Here is a 17,500-nt window from a genome sequence, read left to right as displayed (position 1 = left end):
CAACCCAACACCGATTACTCTCAGAAAAGATGCACAACCTGTCACATTCCCTTGATAGATTTCTCCCCCGAAAATCACCTAGGTCAGGAAATCCTGGTATGATCCAAATTCACCATGGATTTCATTTAGGATAAACCTTAAATAAGTGTTCTACATCTTCATTAAGGTTCCCCATTAGCTTTGGTGGCATGTTTTTTCTCTCTCTCTCTGTTTGTCACCCAGAACTGTAACACACAGACATATCCACTCTCAGGTACAGAGAGAAAGATAGATGAGCCTTTCCCTCTGCCTCCCACCTCTCCCTCTCTTCACTGCATGTGCCAGACAGGCTTTTACTGTAATTACAGGGTGTGAGAGAGGAAAGAGTGGTGCCTGCCTGGTGAATGAGGGAGGGAGGGAGGGAGGGAGATAGGGAGATAGGGAGAGAAGGACATAGAGAAGAGAGAGTGCAACATAACCACACGCAGCAGCGTATTAGCACCAGATAAAGGGGACAGTGGTCACCCTAAAAATGTCCTCACAGAAGCACACATGGGAGGTGTGTTTTTAATTAACCATCCACTCTGCCACAGCACACAATAGTACAGCACAATACAGGGAGAGGAGAGAGAGAGACAGAGAGAGGGGAGGGGGAAGGGGGATAGAGATAAAGAGGGAGAGAGAGAGAGATAACAGATTGGAATATATGAAGCAGAAGGATTGCATTTAGCACACAGCTCTATGATTTGATTTAGAGAGTTCAGGTTTAAAAGGTTTGACCCTTGGTAAAGGGAGGCGATACGGAGGGAAGGGAGGGAGGAGGAGAGAGGGAAGGGGGAGGGAGGGAGGGAAGAGGAGATGTCAGTGACCCAATTTATGTATTAAATGCCTTGTCATCCGGGCTACCTAGCGAGTCTTAAAGATATGAAGAGAGAGAAAGAGAGAGAGAGGGTAGAAGAGAGAGACAGAGAGGGAATATAAATAAAGAGAGAGAGAGAGAGAGAGAGAGAGAGAGAGAGAGAGAGAGAGAGAGAGAGACAACATATTTGATTGATGATGCAGAGGGATTGCATCTAGCACACAGCTCTATGATTTGATTTCGAGAGTTCAGGGTTAACAAGTTTGACCACTGGTAGAGGGAGGTGAGATGGAGGGAAGAGAGGAGAGAAGGAGGAAGACAGAGGGAAGCTAAGAGGAGATGTCAGTGATTCAGTAAATCTAATTTACTGCACAACTGTTAGATGAGAGTTGTATGATATTACAGTGCCCTGGATGAAAAATACACCACACCCTATCAACCAGATGTGTATATCAAGCAATACTAAATGCTGTCATAAATATAACTGAAAATGACAAACAACACAAAGTAACAGTTACTAATTGTTTAGCCATAACTGGTCCTTGCATTCAGAAATCGGCTAGTGTCTTTCTTGTGGATACTGAGATTGAGGGAAATAACCTTGAAATGAAAAACACCAGGCAAAAGTTTATGAGAGGACCAGAATCATGACATCTGAAGATGAAAATGTTGAGATGACCACAAAATGAAGGAAGGGTCTGTTAAACACTGATGTGTTAACGGGCAGGAAGGGGTTGTTAGATGTTAGGGTCGCCTGTTAAAAAGCCACACGTCCTCTGTGACTATGCCCAGGAATTTTCCCTCTCCCTCTCTCTCTCTCTCTCTCTCTCTCTCTCTCTCTCTCTCTCTCTCTCTCTCTCTCTCTCTCTCTCTCTGAATAAGAGGTAGTCACTGGGAGTGAGAGCACTGTAGTACACAAGCACCACTCCTCCCAATGTTTCCAATTAACCGTGCAACGTAATCTCTGAGAGTGTGTCTCAATATTGCTCTCTGGCTATAGCGGCTATGAAAGGACATGCTTACATGTTAGAAATACCTACAACTGTGGAATTGCCCTTTAAGACATCCCTGTAAAACAGAAAAAGGATGTTGCCTCGCACACTCCAGGAGGATTCTCAGACACCAGCCTTCCAATGAGATGGATGTCATCCTGAGAGGGTCCAGTGTCAATGTGATTAGTCTGGTGGCTGTTACAGTTAGAAGCCCCCCCCCCAAGCCCCTAGATCTCAAGGGGACCTCTCCACGCATGTATGTGTGTGTGTGTGCGTGCGTGCGTGCGTACGTGCGTATGTACTGTATGTCATAGCCAAATAAGTGTGTGTTTGGCCAGGCATGTGGTTTGAATCAGGCAAACGCATGTCAACCGCCCTCTTGGCGACAGATTCAGCAATACTGTGTAAGGTCACGACTGAGCACACACGTGTACCGCTGTTTCGTAATACGGGACCCAGGAGAGTCTTCACGCCTGAAACACATTAACATGCCAAGACTGGCGTGGGTCATAATGTCAGCCACCAGGGAGCTATTCTCCTACCACTGGCCCAGCGCTGTACAAGATGGGTGGAGTGAGTGTGTGTGTGTGTGTGTGTGTGTGTGTGTGTGTGTGTGTGTGTGTGTGTGTGTGTGTGTGTGTGTGTATGTGTGTGTGTGTGTGTGTGTGTGTTTGTGTATGTGCGTGTGTTAATGTGTGTCTTACCATGTGGTAATTGACGATCTCCTGAAGGCTCTCTCCACACTTCCCCAGACATTCCTGTAAAGATAGAGTGAGAGAGAGAGAGAGAGAGAGAGAGAGAGAGAGAAAAGAGAAAAGAGAAAAGAGAAAAGAGCGAGCGAGAGACAGTTTACACACACGTATCAATGTCACCTTACCTTGGGGTCACAGACATTATTTAGTGTCTGACGACAGATTGACATCGATTGACTTCATTAGCTCTTCTTCTGTTTCACCGTTCTAATGGGTGAAGATTCTGCTCATCTGTAGACAATTTTACGGGGGCTAGTCTGGGCTTTTCGTTAAACTCTCTTATGAAAAAGACAATGTGAATAGCATTGAATTGACCTAGCTAGCATCAAAGCCTGTAGCCCATCAAGGCTAGCTATTGAGAACCCCTCGAGTGGGAAGCCATAAAACCAGATCTTAAATGTCTCCTATTGCAGCCATGTAAACTGTTTGGATAAACATGCTCTGTCTCCCCATGTCCATATTTCACATGCTTCCAGCAGCTGGGAGTCTGTGTAAAAAAAAAATCGTCTGGACTGTCTGGACAATGCTGTTTACATTTCTGGCTGTTATTACTCAAGTGTGGAAACAGTAAGGAATGTAAGACAAGAGGAATATGATGGACGACTGCTCTTATTTCTCAACCTCAGGTCGTCAAGGGGCGCTGCGTCTGTCTGCTGGTGTCTTTATTAGGCAGAAGCCCACAGTACGTTCACAACATGCAGTGATTCACTGAACAAACGATATCATCAAATTCTATTGGTGTCCTGAATTATGAGTAGAATAAGTAGAATCATGACTGGTATTACTTTTTAACGATTAAAAAAATGTATAATGGATTACCTCTTGCGCCACGACTGTCTAAGGTCAGTGCTGCTGTAAGGATCCTTATCATTCTTATGACAATGGTATGAATGTTATATAACGGAGGGTTTAAGCAGTCGTCAAGACATATGGACAGATCAGTATGACTGTGAGACCAGTGTAATACTCACAGAGATCATCTCCTCCTTCTTGCACTGCTGTGACAGGTCTTTGATCCCGTTGACGAACAGCTTGTTGGCGCTGACATAGGCCCTGCCCGCCTCGATCATCCCACTGCATAACTTCACCAGCTACATGGGGAGGAGAGGAGAAAGAGAGGAGGTGTGTTTTTAACAAGGTTATCCTGGTTAGAATGCTATTATGGCTGTGGGGGTCACAGTGTTAGGAAAAAACGAACACATTTTGTTTTTATTCAAACATGAAAAAACATACATTCTCATTCTCAAATTTCAAAAACACTACTGTACACATGTTTACCTCATGGAAGGAAGGATGCATTCTCAAAGATTTGAAACAGGGCCCTTGAATACTTTAGTTGAGCACTAGTATGCTGGAGATAGATGTGTGTATCATGTTAGCAGCGCAACCCAGGTGCAGAGCTGCTCTCAGCTGTGTTGTTGCAGCGTAACACTCAATGGCAACCACTACTTTGCCACTTTACTTGTAATAATACAACTTAAAGAGCAATGCACTGTGATTATTACTCCCCTGACGCAGCTGTGTTTGTGTGTGTGTGTGTGTGCGTGCGTGTGTGTGTTCCTGCAGTAAGCCTTCAATTATCACCCACGGCACAGGAGTTCGCATGAATGAAACATGTTATGGCAGTTTATTGGTGAATGCCAGAGAACTATGACATCATTAACCAGATGAGACAGGACACAAACTGCAAGGAGCAGGAAGAGAATCTGCATCTAGTATATATATCAAATAGCAAAGCAAATAGTGTGTGTGCATATTTGTGTGTTTGTATGCGCAATGCACTCTGATGACGTGAGTGTGTGTGTGTGTGTGTGTGTGTGTGTGCGTGTGTGTGTGTGTGTGTGTGTGTGTGCGCATACATGTGTGTGTACATATGTGTGTTTCTGGATGTTTATGTATGACACTGATATGAATGCACAGGTCAGCCTCTTCCCTACTCTGATGATCCTTCCAGGCAGACGTCCTGTCAACAGAGACATGCGTGCTGTGGTAAATATAATCACTCCCACCATGGAGCCCACAAGGCCATGTCATGGCTAGTATATACAGTATATAGTCTACAGTGACACATGGGTCCACACAGGGGTTAAATTCGGCTGGAGCCAGCTGGAGCTGGCCCTTGCACGCATGGCTGTCGTGACTTCTTTTTTTTTAGGGCTCCCCCACCCCCTGAATCCCAATTGAACCCCTGGGTCCACATATAGTCATTATACCATATCTGGGTTCACAAAACATCTCAATGTACAGTCTCAATGGTTTAGAGTTAGGGTACAATATTTCTAAAGGGACCAGATAGATGGTGATGGCTCCACGTTGCCTTAGGGGAACTTCCACTGTGTTGCCTCCACCCATCCAGGGGCAGGGGAGACCAGGTCTGTTTTGTAGAGCCATACATGGAGGTGTCATTGCAATGGACAGAGCAGTTGTCTGAGCAGTTGTCTGTCTACTTCTCATCTCATCTTCTATCTGATTCACTGGCACTTTTGGAGCCTTCTAAAACACCTGTCTAAGGACCCCTGTTCAACAGAGCCAAACGCACTGATGGAAACCCCATTGGAGGCCATACTCATGGATGGGGGGTTCAAAGTTCAAAGGTCACCGGCCATGACCCCTGGGGGGCAGAAATAGTGCAGCAGGGCAGATGGGACAGAGGCATCACTGGCATTTTAAAGTGTTATCTGGCTCATCACTACAGCAACAGAAGGGGAAGACAAGTGTTCTGTGGTTTCACTGCCTACTCTCTTGAATTAATTATGACTTGAAATGTAATTGAAAATGTAATTTTAATCTGGATCCCTCATTAATCAATCATAGAAACAAACATGCTTAATCATATTAAGGGAGAGCTAGAGAGAACAATAATATGACACTATTGTGTCTCACAGGGCTAGACACTGCAGTGTGTGTTGGGTGATGTGTGTGTTGGGTGATGTGTGCGCACTGAGGCCCTTCTGTTGCACACTAGCTATCACTGTCGTCTCTGTTGGTGGTGATACACTAAAGTATTATTATTATTGAAGTATTATTGTGAAAAGGGAGAGAAAGAGAGAAAAGAAGACAAAGAGAAGAAGAAAAGAGAAGAGACAGAAGAAGACCAGAGAGGAAAAGAGCAAGAGAGGACCAAAAACTAAAGTAGACAGAGCATGATGTTGCTCAATAGTCTCCCCCTTAAAGATTACCTCATCCTCTAATGCTGTTCTGCTACCCTGTCTATTAGCTTAACTCTGCCAGCAAGCACAAGCCTACCCCTAAGGAACTTCAGAGGCCCACCCAGATTACATTACAGACAGCCATCGATCTCTTAACCTGCATGGCTATGCATTCAAAGCAATTAAACCAGCTAATGCTATGGCTAACGATTCAATTAGCGCAGCATCCCTTGACATTGCTGCATATAGTAACAGCTATGGCTAACGATTAAAGGAGCATCTTCACATTGCGTCATGCAGTCTAAAGGGATTAGCATGTTAGCGCAGTAAACACCCAAGGGTATGTACAGTTCAGAACTGTAGTTCTGTGTGATGCTTTTAAACTGGGGACATATAATGCTGCCTCTGTGAGGATCAACGCAATCAGTGTTTGCTCAGTGTGAGTAAGAGTGTGAGTAAGATGCCTGCTGTGTGGTACCATTCATCAACCTCACTGTGTGTGTGTGTGTGTGTGTGTGTGTGTGTGTGTGTGTGTGTGTGTGTGTGTGTGTGTGTGCATACGTGCGTGCTTAGAGCTTTTTCTCCACTGCATGTCACAACCACTTTAAATGCTGTCAGAGAGAGAGTGTGTTGGACACCAAGCCAGATGTGGCTATGTTTTATGCACAAGCAAAGTTTTTGCCACTGGCAATGCGTAATGTGAATCCTATAAATAAAATGGTCCACATACACCCTCTGTGGGCTATTTGCATCGAAAGTATCGTGTAAGAAATGGTTTAGCCGGGTGACACAAAATGGCTGAATTGGGTGACACAAAACATAGAGGACAAGGGATATGTAATTTAAGACAGCAGTGATGTTATCCAGTTGTACATACCTTATCAAGTTTAGCTTCGATCTCCACCACATCCGTCTCAACCTCATCGATACCCGCCCTGCAGAAACACAAATCAGAAGTCAGTCCCAGCGATACATATATATAATTGACAATAATAAGGATCTGCACAAACAGCTACCATCAGTGACAGAGATTCATGTTTGGGTGGGATTGCCTAATTGTCATCGCCATGATAACAAATAATATTTGGTTCCCCCTCAATGTGTTTGTGATTTTAATTGTTTTTGGGGAAGAGGAGAAGGAGGAGAAAGAGGAGAAGGAGAAGGCAATGTATTCGGGATTTCCCTTGTTTTTGAGAGGGAGACAGAAGAAGAGGAGGACGAGAAGCAGATGAAGGAAGAATATAGAGTGGGATGAGGAGAAGAGGACATCCACATGTTAAAACATCAGGTTTGACACTGTTCAATATTATTTCATGTGAAAAGCCAAAATGGCCCTTCTGCCCTAGTCTTTAGTGTCTTCTGAGGTAGGACTGACCAGACCAGACCAAATGTATAATACTATCTGATCAAGACCCTCACAGCAGCCAATCCACATCTCCACCGTAAACACATGATCATTAAGCCATTAGATCGACACAGCCATATCTTATGAAGATTAGTGGAATGGCTAGGCTGAACAACAAATCAATGAAAGAGGACATGCAAAGCCAGTATTCATGAGATAAGCACAACTCTATATGAGAAAGTTTGCTATCTAAGTTGGCATGTATTTGCGAGTACACACGGTTTCAAACACACCTCAACTCACCACACACACACACACACACACACACACACACACACACACACACACACACACACACACACACACACACACACACACACACACACACACTCAAATAACAAAATATCTCAGAGAGCCCCCATACTGAGATCAGCTGGAGCTCTTGAAAACACACACATAATTTTTCTGTGGAACAAACACGTCACACCCGTGTTCTAGAACGCACATCGTTCATCTCCCGGGAAAAGATGACGACCTCACAATTGTGGTGCCAAGCCCAGGAATAACCAACACCAACCCTCCTCTTCAGTTTGCTTTCCTCCAAAAAAATAGAATCCAAACTTTCAGTCAAGAAGCTTTTAATGGAGGCAGTGCCTTTCAAAAGCCATAAACAGCATGTTTGCCTGTAAAGTACAGAACAGATGGATCCCTCCTCCTCCATGGTGTGTAAGGTCACTAGGGGGTCAGAGGTTGTGAGCTTGCAATGTGCTCAGTCAGCAGGTTCTGCACCTGCTTCAGGGCCACATTCCCAGAATACCACTGTTCCATGACAAGATGGACATATTTAGATCTATCTATCCCCCCTCCTTTATTCTTTCCTTTTCTTCTCGTACCTCTCCTCAAGACCTCGCATATTGACCCCACACCATTGTGACTAACAAGACTGTGTGGTCTATAGATAAGTAAGAGAGTCAGAGTTCAGAGACAGTACAAATGTCATTTTGAGAGATGAGGAGAGAGACACCCAAATCACTCAAAAATACCACAGGAAAATACCATATATAGAGTGTAGAGAGCAAAAGAGAGTGTGTGTGTGTTGTGTGTGTCCATGGATGCATGTGTGTTGTTCATCCTGTTTACCATGTTTATGCTGGCACATCCAGTTCCCTTTAGCTCAATATGTCAGAGCAGAGTATATGGATGTGTGTGTGTGTGTGTGTGTGTGTGTGTGTGTGTGTGATTGTGTGCGTGTGTGCGTGTGTGTGTGTGTCCTATCGATCCCCTCGAGCTCAATGTGTCAGAGCTGAGTGCAGCAGAGAGATATGGGATTAGAGCGAAATGGAGCAAGATCCACTCCCAAGGAGGATTCTGGGTAACGCTTCACTACACAATGCCTTCATAAAAACGTCAGTGCAACTGTGTGTGTGTGTGTGGTAATATGGTATAGAATGTCAGAGAGGCTCCCTTGCGTGTGTGTGTGTGTGTGTGTGTGTGTGTGTGTGTAGTAATACTGTCTGGGGGTGGGGGTGGGGGGTGGGTACATGATGTCCTTGTACAGTACTACCATACAACTTGGTTGAATTAATGACAGTGCACTAGCCCCACGTGTAACTCCCTTCAGCCTCACTGAACATCCACGATGCGGTGAGTCTATTCTTAGCCCCATGCGGTGTGTGTACTCGAGCGCAAACATGGCATGGCTATCCCCTCTCATCTCTTCATAAAGACACACACAAACACACACACACACACACACACACACACACACACACACACACACACACACACACACACACACACACACACACACACACACACACACACACACACACACACACACACCCTACATCTCCCAGGCTTCTGACATATTCATTCCTCACTCACATGTCTTCCAGGCCAGGACTGACAAACACCATTAAACTCAGAGACAGAGAGACATGGAGCCCATGTCAGATAAAGCCCTTGTCATTCCCTGCCTTGTTGGATCAATATCTACCATAGGCCAGGGAACAGCCCCATAACCGTGGCACATGGATGACCTTACCACCATTGTCCTCTCATTTATAAATCCAGGCCATGCCAATGCTAATGTTTGGTTGTGTGTTTCTGTTTGTTTTGGATATGAGGTAAGAACATACAAAGGAGACAGTCAGGATGGAGAGGGAGGGTTGTGAGGTTGCCTTTGACATGGTGTGTGATGTGAGACACCACACATGAAGCTTCAGCTATTAGCCAGATAAAATGAACAGAGAAAATTAACTGAGACGAGCACTTTGAACAGTTGGCTACTCTATATCCTAGGATTTGGCACTAACTGAAAAAGCATTAACAACAGGGTATTAATGTGGATTAAAAAACCTTGTAAAGTCAAAGGGACCGAAGGGTCATCAGGGGGTCATAAGGCCAGTGTGTGTGTGTGTGTGTGTGTGTGTGTGTGTGTGTGTGTGAGTAGCGTCTTAAGGAACACACAGTTAATCAAACATCTTGAGACGATCAGGCTTAAGTTAACACGTAATCAAGAAATCAAATAGGCCTAGGTTTATTTCTAATCCTCAGCAAGATCTAATTTCATTCACCTCCTACCATTGCTGTGCGCATGTCTCTTTGTTAGCTTGTGTGTGCGTGTGCGTGTGCGTGTGTGTGTGTGTGTGTGTGTGTGTAATCATGTGACTGATACATCTCTGTTGTCTACTACTCAGCTGATGAGCAAACTGATAAGTAACTGATGAGCAGCTGACTCAGCGACCTACACCATGAGCACCGTATTTCCTGTAGGCATCAGGTTAATGGAGGGAAAAGAGAGCCCCAGAGAGATAGGTGTCTCCTAGTCTCACACACACACACACACACACACACACACACACACACACACACACACACACACACACACACACACACACACACATACACCAAACCTCCACTACACACACTTCAGAATTCCCCCCTCACAGAATCCTAAGTAGGCAGCTCCATGGCAACGATTCAGTGACCCTGATTACCATGGCAACTGGCCTCAGCATCACACTCCTTTTTTTTTTGTACACGCAGACCAATTTGTTCTTTGTCTGATACCTGCATTTCTCTTTCTCCCTCTCTCTCTCTAAAGCTCCCCAACATCTCTATTTCCATCTCCTTCTCTCTTTCTCACTCTGCCCCTATTAAGTCTCCCTTTCTCCCCCTTGCTCTCCCCGATACAGTACCTCTTTGAATTCTCCTTCTCACTCTCTCTTCCCTTTTCCCTCCCCCATATCTCTCTTTAAGTCTCTCTCCTCCCCTCTCCCTCATCAGTGGTGATCATTAGCAGGCTCAGACTGATGTTGGAAACCTGTGTGTTTCTCTCTTCATCCCCACAGCCGAGGAGGACAAACACCCACTTCTCCCTCTCTCCCTTTTAAAGGAGCCGTGCGTCAGTCTGTTGGAAATCTGCCACCTCTGACCACCGAGACGAAATCCAGTTTGAAGTTCAAAACAACAACATCCTCCCTAACAATACTATAACCCCCCCCCCTCTGCATGCACACACGATTTGTAGAGGCATCTACCAAAGACTGAAAAATTGTCCACTCCCCTAGAACATCCCTGCCGAATTGTAATCAAACCTGTGTTGCCCCTACAGTAGACACTCCATTTTAGAAAGCGCTTTTTGGGACCAAAACAGCGTTCGTAAATTAAATACTTATTTCAAGGGATGTCATTACTTGATCGCTACTGATTAAACATAGTCATTACAACCTTTAAAAAGCTTGAATGTTACATATTGCATCTTTAACACTTTATCCTCCTATCCTAAGCCCTGCGCTCTCTCCTTCTTTTCATTTTCAACAGTTCCCCCTCTATCACTGCTTCTCTTTGTCGCTCTCTCTTTCCCCCCCTCTGTCCATCTCTCACTGTCTCTCCATCTCTCTATCTGTCTCGCTCCCCTCTTTGTTTCTTGCCATCCTGTCTCCCACCCTCCAGGCTCTGAGATGAAGGCCACAGGTGCAGTGTGTGTGTGTGTGTGTGTGTGTGTGTGTGTATGTGTGTGTGTGTGTGTGTGTGTATGTATATGAGAGTCGAATATGAGATCATCTGTCCTGCAGAGAGGAGAATTATGGGAGCCACCTGCACAGTCCCTAAACATCCCGCTGAACCTTCAGCTGTGTGTCTGTGTGTGTGTGTGTGTGTGTGTGTGTGTGTGTGTGTGTGTGTGTGCGTGCGTGCGTGCGTGCTTGTGAGCACAAAGACGCAACTGTTTCTAGTAAAACAGAACTTGTTTTCATCAGGAAAGAGAGAGTGAACAAACTGCAGCCTCAGTCGTATCCTCTGTCCTCCCTTTATGAGATACAGCTTTTCCAACAAACACACTGCCCCACACACACCACCACTATCCACACCAACACACACTACCAAACACAGACAGCCACAGACAAAACAAACTAGCGCCAAACACCAATCAACTGTGTGAGTGACCCTTTCATGAACAACAAAGAGGCCTTTACGACTTCCCCAAACACCCCCAAATTACAACAAACATGATACTGATCCCTAAAAGAAACAGCTGACTGCATTAATTGATGATTGTCGATCAAACAAAGAAACTAAACATCTCTAAGACAAAAAGAAGAACTATGTATGTAATTTTTATCGTATCCATTTATCTCAACTGCTTTGTGAATGTCCTTTCACTCTCTGAGATAAAGCACGGTGATATGGTCATTTGGCAGATGCTTTGATCCATAGTGAGTGGCGACTTAAAGCTAACACACATATTGAAGTTATTGCCCATGTGAGATTTGAACCCACAACCTTTCTATAACCAGCATGATGCTCAAACCAACTGAGCCAGCGAGTAACATTTGGGACTTTTCTGGTCTGGTAGTATGGGGATTTAGGAAGTCCTTAAATCATTCTATTGTGAATTCCGGCTTCCTTGCGGACGGGCAGACAGGAACCATGTCGGAGGAGATGTTTCAGAGCCTAAAACAACAAGGACAGCATTTCTACAGCGTTTCTCCAACCACAACTCAGGCCAGGTGGAATAGCTTTCTAGACGTGGCTGCCAACTTTTTTGGGCCAATTTTTCCTCTGCTTTTTTGGCAAGGAAAGGGAAGGATCCGGTGAGGGTATGTTGAGGGAAAACTGTAACTCTTTTCCACAGAACATCATTCTGTTTATTTGCTGATCTTTTAGGAAAAACATCACCAACATGTTACATCATCAACACGGGATAATTGTTCTGTTGTAGAGACCTTCTGAACCTCCTGTGTGATGGATACGAGTCAAGAATGTACCCCTTAGGACAGAGAGGGAGAGAGGGATTATGTGTGTTCCCATGACCATGTTCCCACATGTGTCATAACACTGAGCACTGTTTAAATCACAAGCCTGCCAACAAGATCTAACTGTGAGATTGAAATACACACACACACACACACACACACACATACACACACACACACACACACACACACACACACACACACACACACACACACACACATGCACGCACACAAACTACTGTACCTCCCTCAGCTACCTATAGTTAACACTAAAACAAACTGACCATCACAAAAAACATCTGTGCTTTCCGCTCCCAAAAGGATATACTATATCACAATAGGATTGATATTATATCCATGTTTCCTCATCCACTCTAGGCTAGGAAACCCACTGTACAAGCCAGACTGGAGACTGGGCCCAACTCTCCCAGGGTCTAGCCTGAGATCAGGGCGTGTATTGGGGTGGTGAGGACCCACCAGAGGGGAGCCACCGATCATTAGAAGGTCTGTTTGATCCCACAGATATCAGCTCAGCTCTCAAACTAGCTACCACATAATGAGGGGCTCTCGCCCTCTTAAAACGAGGACAGGGGAAGAAAGGGAGGGATGGAGAGAAAGAGAGAGAGAGAGAGAGTAAGAGAGAGATCCAGAGTCTCACTGGGTAATACTAGGTGTCCTATGATTTTCAACCACAGGAATGGTGTTGTCGTAGTCAGTGGTTCCCACCTAAAACCTTTCGTATCGTCTTGTGATTCACCAAGTCAAGTCAGACAAAACAATGTTTCTGAACCTTCGACCAAACCGAGTCTCTTGCCACAACCAAGGAGGGATCAGTCTTTTTTGTACCAGACTGCATTCCTGCCACCCTGGTCTTTCAATCATACTAGGCGGTCACTCATACTTGCTATGACGACTAGTAAAAAGTATCGTCTAAGATCAAATGAAAGGGCCATTGAACCCTCAGCACAGGACTGGATCCCAATCCCCAGCAACAGAGCAGAGACGGGGACAGGATGGGACAACCTCACCCTGAACTGACCCCCCACCGTCCCTGTGGGGTATGGAACAGAAGTGAGAGCACACACATTCATGGCTGGGAAACATGGGGGAAGAGGAAGCAGAGAGGCCGCAGCAGATGGCCCAGTGTCCCCAAAAACATCCTTCCCAGCATTCTCACATCCAATTGGCTCACTGTTGGCATGGGCCAATGTAAGACGAGGGAAGACAGGGTCAGGTTTGGGATGGAATATCTCACGCTGTCCCCGACTGGAGAATGACAGATTCATCCCAGGAAAGAGAATGGTATGGGAAAGAGAGTGAGAGAGTGAGTGGTGTAAATTGAGAAGGATGGAGGTTAAGAGGTACAGTATGTGAAGTGGGCAATCAACCCCTTGGTCCATCCATTTAGGTCTTTGGAGATCTCAATAGATTGGATAGGTTTAAGCAATACTGTATGGTGGTTATAAGCTAGCCTTCATGTGCGCTAAAGGGAGCATGCCTGATTTAGCTTGCATGCTTAATTATAATGACGGGAGTGCAAATACTGTAGCTCTTTCACACTCTGTCCATCACAAAGATAGAGAGAAGAGAGAAAAAAGAGAATAATTAATATGTACAGGGCCATGTAGGGCGCAGGCTCACACACCCGAGCCCACACACACAGTTCCTCTTGGCTGCTCCATTGACATTGATGATGACATTGCCACACACACACACACACACACACACACAGATATTTCTCAAGAAACCAAAGCTTAACCTGCACACTCAATAATGGAACGCCACTCTCTCTGAGAACTCCTGGGCGAGTTGAGACTAGTGCAGACAGCTGAACATTCCCCACTCTTCCGGAATTGCGCTCTTTACTGTCTTTCCAGACGGATTCCAGCGACCATCCTGAACCTGGGATTGGCTGTGTGACGTGTGTGACTTCCCCTATCCCACACAAATACCTCCTCTTCTGTTTAGAGCAGAGCTAAATGTTTATACCACACGTCTGTGTGTTTGCCTTTATGTGAAGGAAGACAGGGAATGGCCTGTAAGTATGATAGACTAGGCTAGATTATTCACTCAGACTGGATAAAGAGGAATCAGTCAGATAGGTATTGTGTATTCAGAGACACAGTCCAAGAAGGGCTGGCATTGTCAAAGCTATGCGAATGGCATAATGAAGAGACTAAATCGAATGCCATGACTTTGTATCTTCAGTATGTCTTTGTGCAATTGTCTACATGTTGGTATCTATAGCTCTTATAGTTTCCCTAGGGGTGTCATTATGATGTGATATATAATGTGCGTTTATCCATAGGCAAAGGACCTAGAGTATTCCAGTGCCTTTGTAAAAAGTCCCGAGGGACTTTACCTTACACTTTCATAATGACAATTGAATCACCACTCTGCTCATATCTCCATAATCCTCATACAGATATTGAATGTTCTCATGATGATTCCATTTACCATCAACAGAGATGACATGCCCATATCTATATAATTCTCAAACAGATACTGAATGTTCTCACAATGATTCCATTAACCATCAACAGAGATGACATGTCCGTATCAATATAATTCTCAAACAAAAACTGGTCGTTCTTGTTCTCACGATGATTCATTTACCTCACATGTCCTCACAAATATCCTAATGCTGCTAAGCCAATGACTAATTTATCACAGTTTCTCCAAAGGCTGCCTTCAGCCTCTGTCTATGAGCGAGAACTGAAACTAAATCATCAGTGAAAAGTCCAATGTCTTCAGATTACGGGATGTGGGGTAAAAATAGTGCAGACTTGTCACTAAACACATGAATATGAAGTTGGCTTACGTACACGGCCTGATGGATGTTCATTTGTACAGCTGGCTCAGGCAGTTAGGAATAAGTAAAGCCATTTCTGTAGCTAGCTACCTCATGCTGGGATGTAAAGCCATTTCTGTAGCTAGCTACCTCATGCTGGGATGTAAAGCCATTTCTGTAGCTAGCTACCTCATGCTGGGATGTAAAGCCATTTCTGTAGCTAGCTACCTCATGCTGGGATGTAAAGCCATTTCTGTAGCTAGCTACCTCATGCTGGGATGTAAAGCAGCAGCACCACTAAAGACGGTCTCCCTCCTACAGTACAGTATGCCATGCAACTGCACTGCGTAAGTCGAGTGGAAATGGTTCCCCAACATATGCTAACGTTATGAGTAACCTTGCCTGAGAACTGAGGACCTGTGTTAGCTCCTAGAGGGAGGCTTTAGCTCAGAAGGCTCGAGGATGACATGGGCTTGAAACCCAGTCAGATACAGTACACAAGCATTAGCTAGCCATAGGGATGTCAACACTACCATGATAGTACACTGAATGTGTGGTAGCCGTGAGCTGAACATGGTAGCATATCTTTAATCCATCCAAGCCACAGCCCACCCATACGGTGTGTGTGTGTGTGTGTGTGTGTGTGTGTGTCTGTGTCTGTGTCTGTGTCTGTGTGTGTCTGTGTGTGTGTGTGTGTGTGTGTGTGTGTGTATGCGTGCATGCTCTACAGGCAGGCAGTCTGGAGCAGGGCCACAAGAAGAGTGGTTTGAATTCCCTCCAAAGCCCTCAGATATCTGAGAGGGAGAGAAACCTCAGACCCTCCTCTGATCTGAGAGTGCTGCAGTAGCCAACAACAGACCTCTGTTGGCTAAGAGACCGACTCACCACACCAGGAGATGAAATGCCTCAGGGGGAAACAGTCCCAAAAACCCAACTTCATAAGCGCCTTATAAACCCATCATAAGCCACACTTGATGCAGTAGCTAACACTGTTCAGTTTTAGCTCAAAGTCAAAACATAATCAATCATGATTCATGTCAATGAATAAATCAATGCTAACAGCAAGAAGAGTGACAGAGTACGCTGTTGTCCCTAAAGCTCAGTTTGTTGGTGCATTAAGTGCATGAGCATACTGAATATACGAATAACACATATGGATAAATTACCATCATACAGTATGTATGCAAGTGTCAATTCAATGTTTTGAGATGTTTTGACCATGGACTAAAGTTATCAAGGAGAGGACAGCGTTAAAAGACAGAGCCAGGCAGGTAAGTTGTTAAGTAAGTCCCTACCCTGAAGCATTCCCCTGCTAGCTAGTCACACAGAGTCTTCACTTATATCGAAGTTTTACTCAGGTCCAAAAGAATGTTAAAGGATAAAGAATGGCTTTTGTTTCAGCCCTGAAAAACAGATACTGAATTGGCTGACTGTCACAGTCCAAGAAGCAAGATGTGGTCTTCTCAGGACACTGAGGGAACATTTTGAACGAAGCCTAATCTTTCCGGTAAATGTCCCAGAATAAACATTAAGATTCTTTGTTTGAGAAGTGCTGGCATACAGAGGGTGCTTTGAGGACAGACATGTTTCTAGGTCATGTGCATGCCACCTCTCTCAACATGGATATCACCATGATCATTGAGAATATCTATTGCTGAATCTATGTTGTGGTGTAAATTCAAACATCGATCAAAATGTACATTTGTGACTATAGGAAAGTATAAACTTGAGTAAACTAAAGTACTGCATGTACTGCATGTGTCTCTCTTCCCTCAGAGGACAGACACACAGACACCCATTGAGAGAGAGAGAAAGACAGAGAGAGTAAAAGGCCTCTCCAGATCTTCTTCCTTACTGACAGGGTCGGCGTCAGACCTGAGGAGAGAATGGCGGAATGAATTGCTTGACTGCTGTTATCCTTGGCAGTGCTGCCTGGACGTGAGGGGATCAGTCTGGCCACGTCCCCCCCTCCTGTCAAACACAGTGAGCTCTGCCAGCCAGGAAACAGTCTCTGATTAATGCATTCTTATCCATCTAGGAACGGTCCATTTGTGCCAAAAACAAGGGGGGGGGGGGGGGCTTTCTCACCCACAAAAGGCTCCTCTGGGTGTCAATAACTGGCAAATGGAACATCTTATTTGCAAGATTCATTTAAGTTAGGATAGAATGGAGCCAGACAGAATGGACCCAGGCCTGGTTTAGTCTGCCTTTTTCTTAGCTGGGTCATAGTTGTCCAAATTAATGCATGGAGCTTATCTGAGATTCATGATGAGAGCTGTATTCTAAGCCCTCTATTGAATCTGGGTCTGGGGTTCTCAAAAAGACCGTAATTAGAGATTGTTGAGACTGATAAATTTGTGGCTGCATGTGCAACG

The 17,500-nt window shown here is 44.9% G+C and overlaps 1 protein-coding gene across 1 annotated transcript in view; it reads right to left on the bottom strand.

The window, feature by feature from the left end:
- Positions 1-17,500, bottom strand: part of acap3b (ArfGAP with coiled-coil, ankyrin repeat and PH domains 3b) — a 58,318-nt gene that overhangs the window by 26,830 nt on the left and 13,988 nt on the right. Inside the window, exons 2-4 of the mRNA XM_083669102.1 lie at positions 6,609-6,666; positions 3,554-3,673; positions 2,535-2,588 (exon numbers count right to left, since the gene is read on the bottom strand). Of these exons, the coding sequence (XP_083525228.1) occupies positions 2,535-2,588; positions 3,554-3,673; positions 6,609-6,666 (232 nt within the window). The remainder of the gene's footprint in view (positions 1-2,534; positions 2,589-3,553; positions 3,674-6,608; positions 6,667-17,500) is intronic.

This window comes from Argentina silus (assembly GCF_951799395.1).
Source record: "Argentina silus genome assembly, chromosome: 4".
Lineage (NCBI taxonomy): Eukaryota > Metazoa > Chordata > Actinopteri > Argentiniformes > Argentinidae > Argentina > Argentina silus.
Note: the sequence above shows the minus strand (reverse complement) of the source record. Positions and strands in the feature narration are given on the sequence as shown.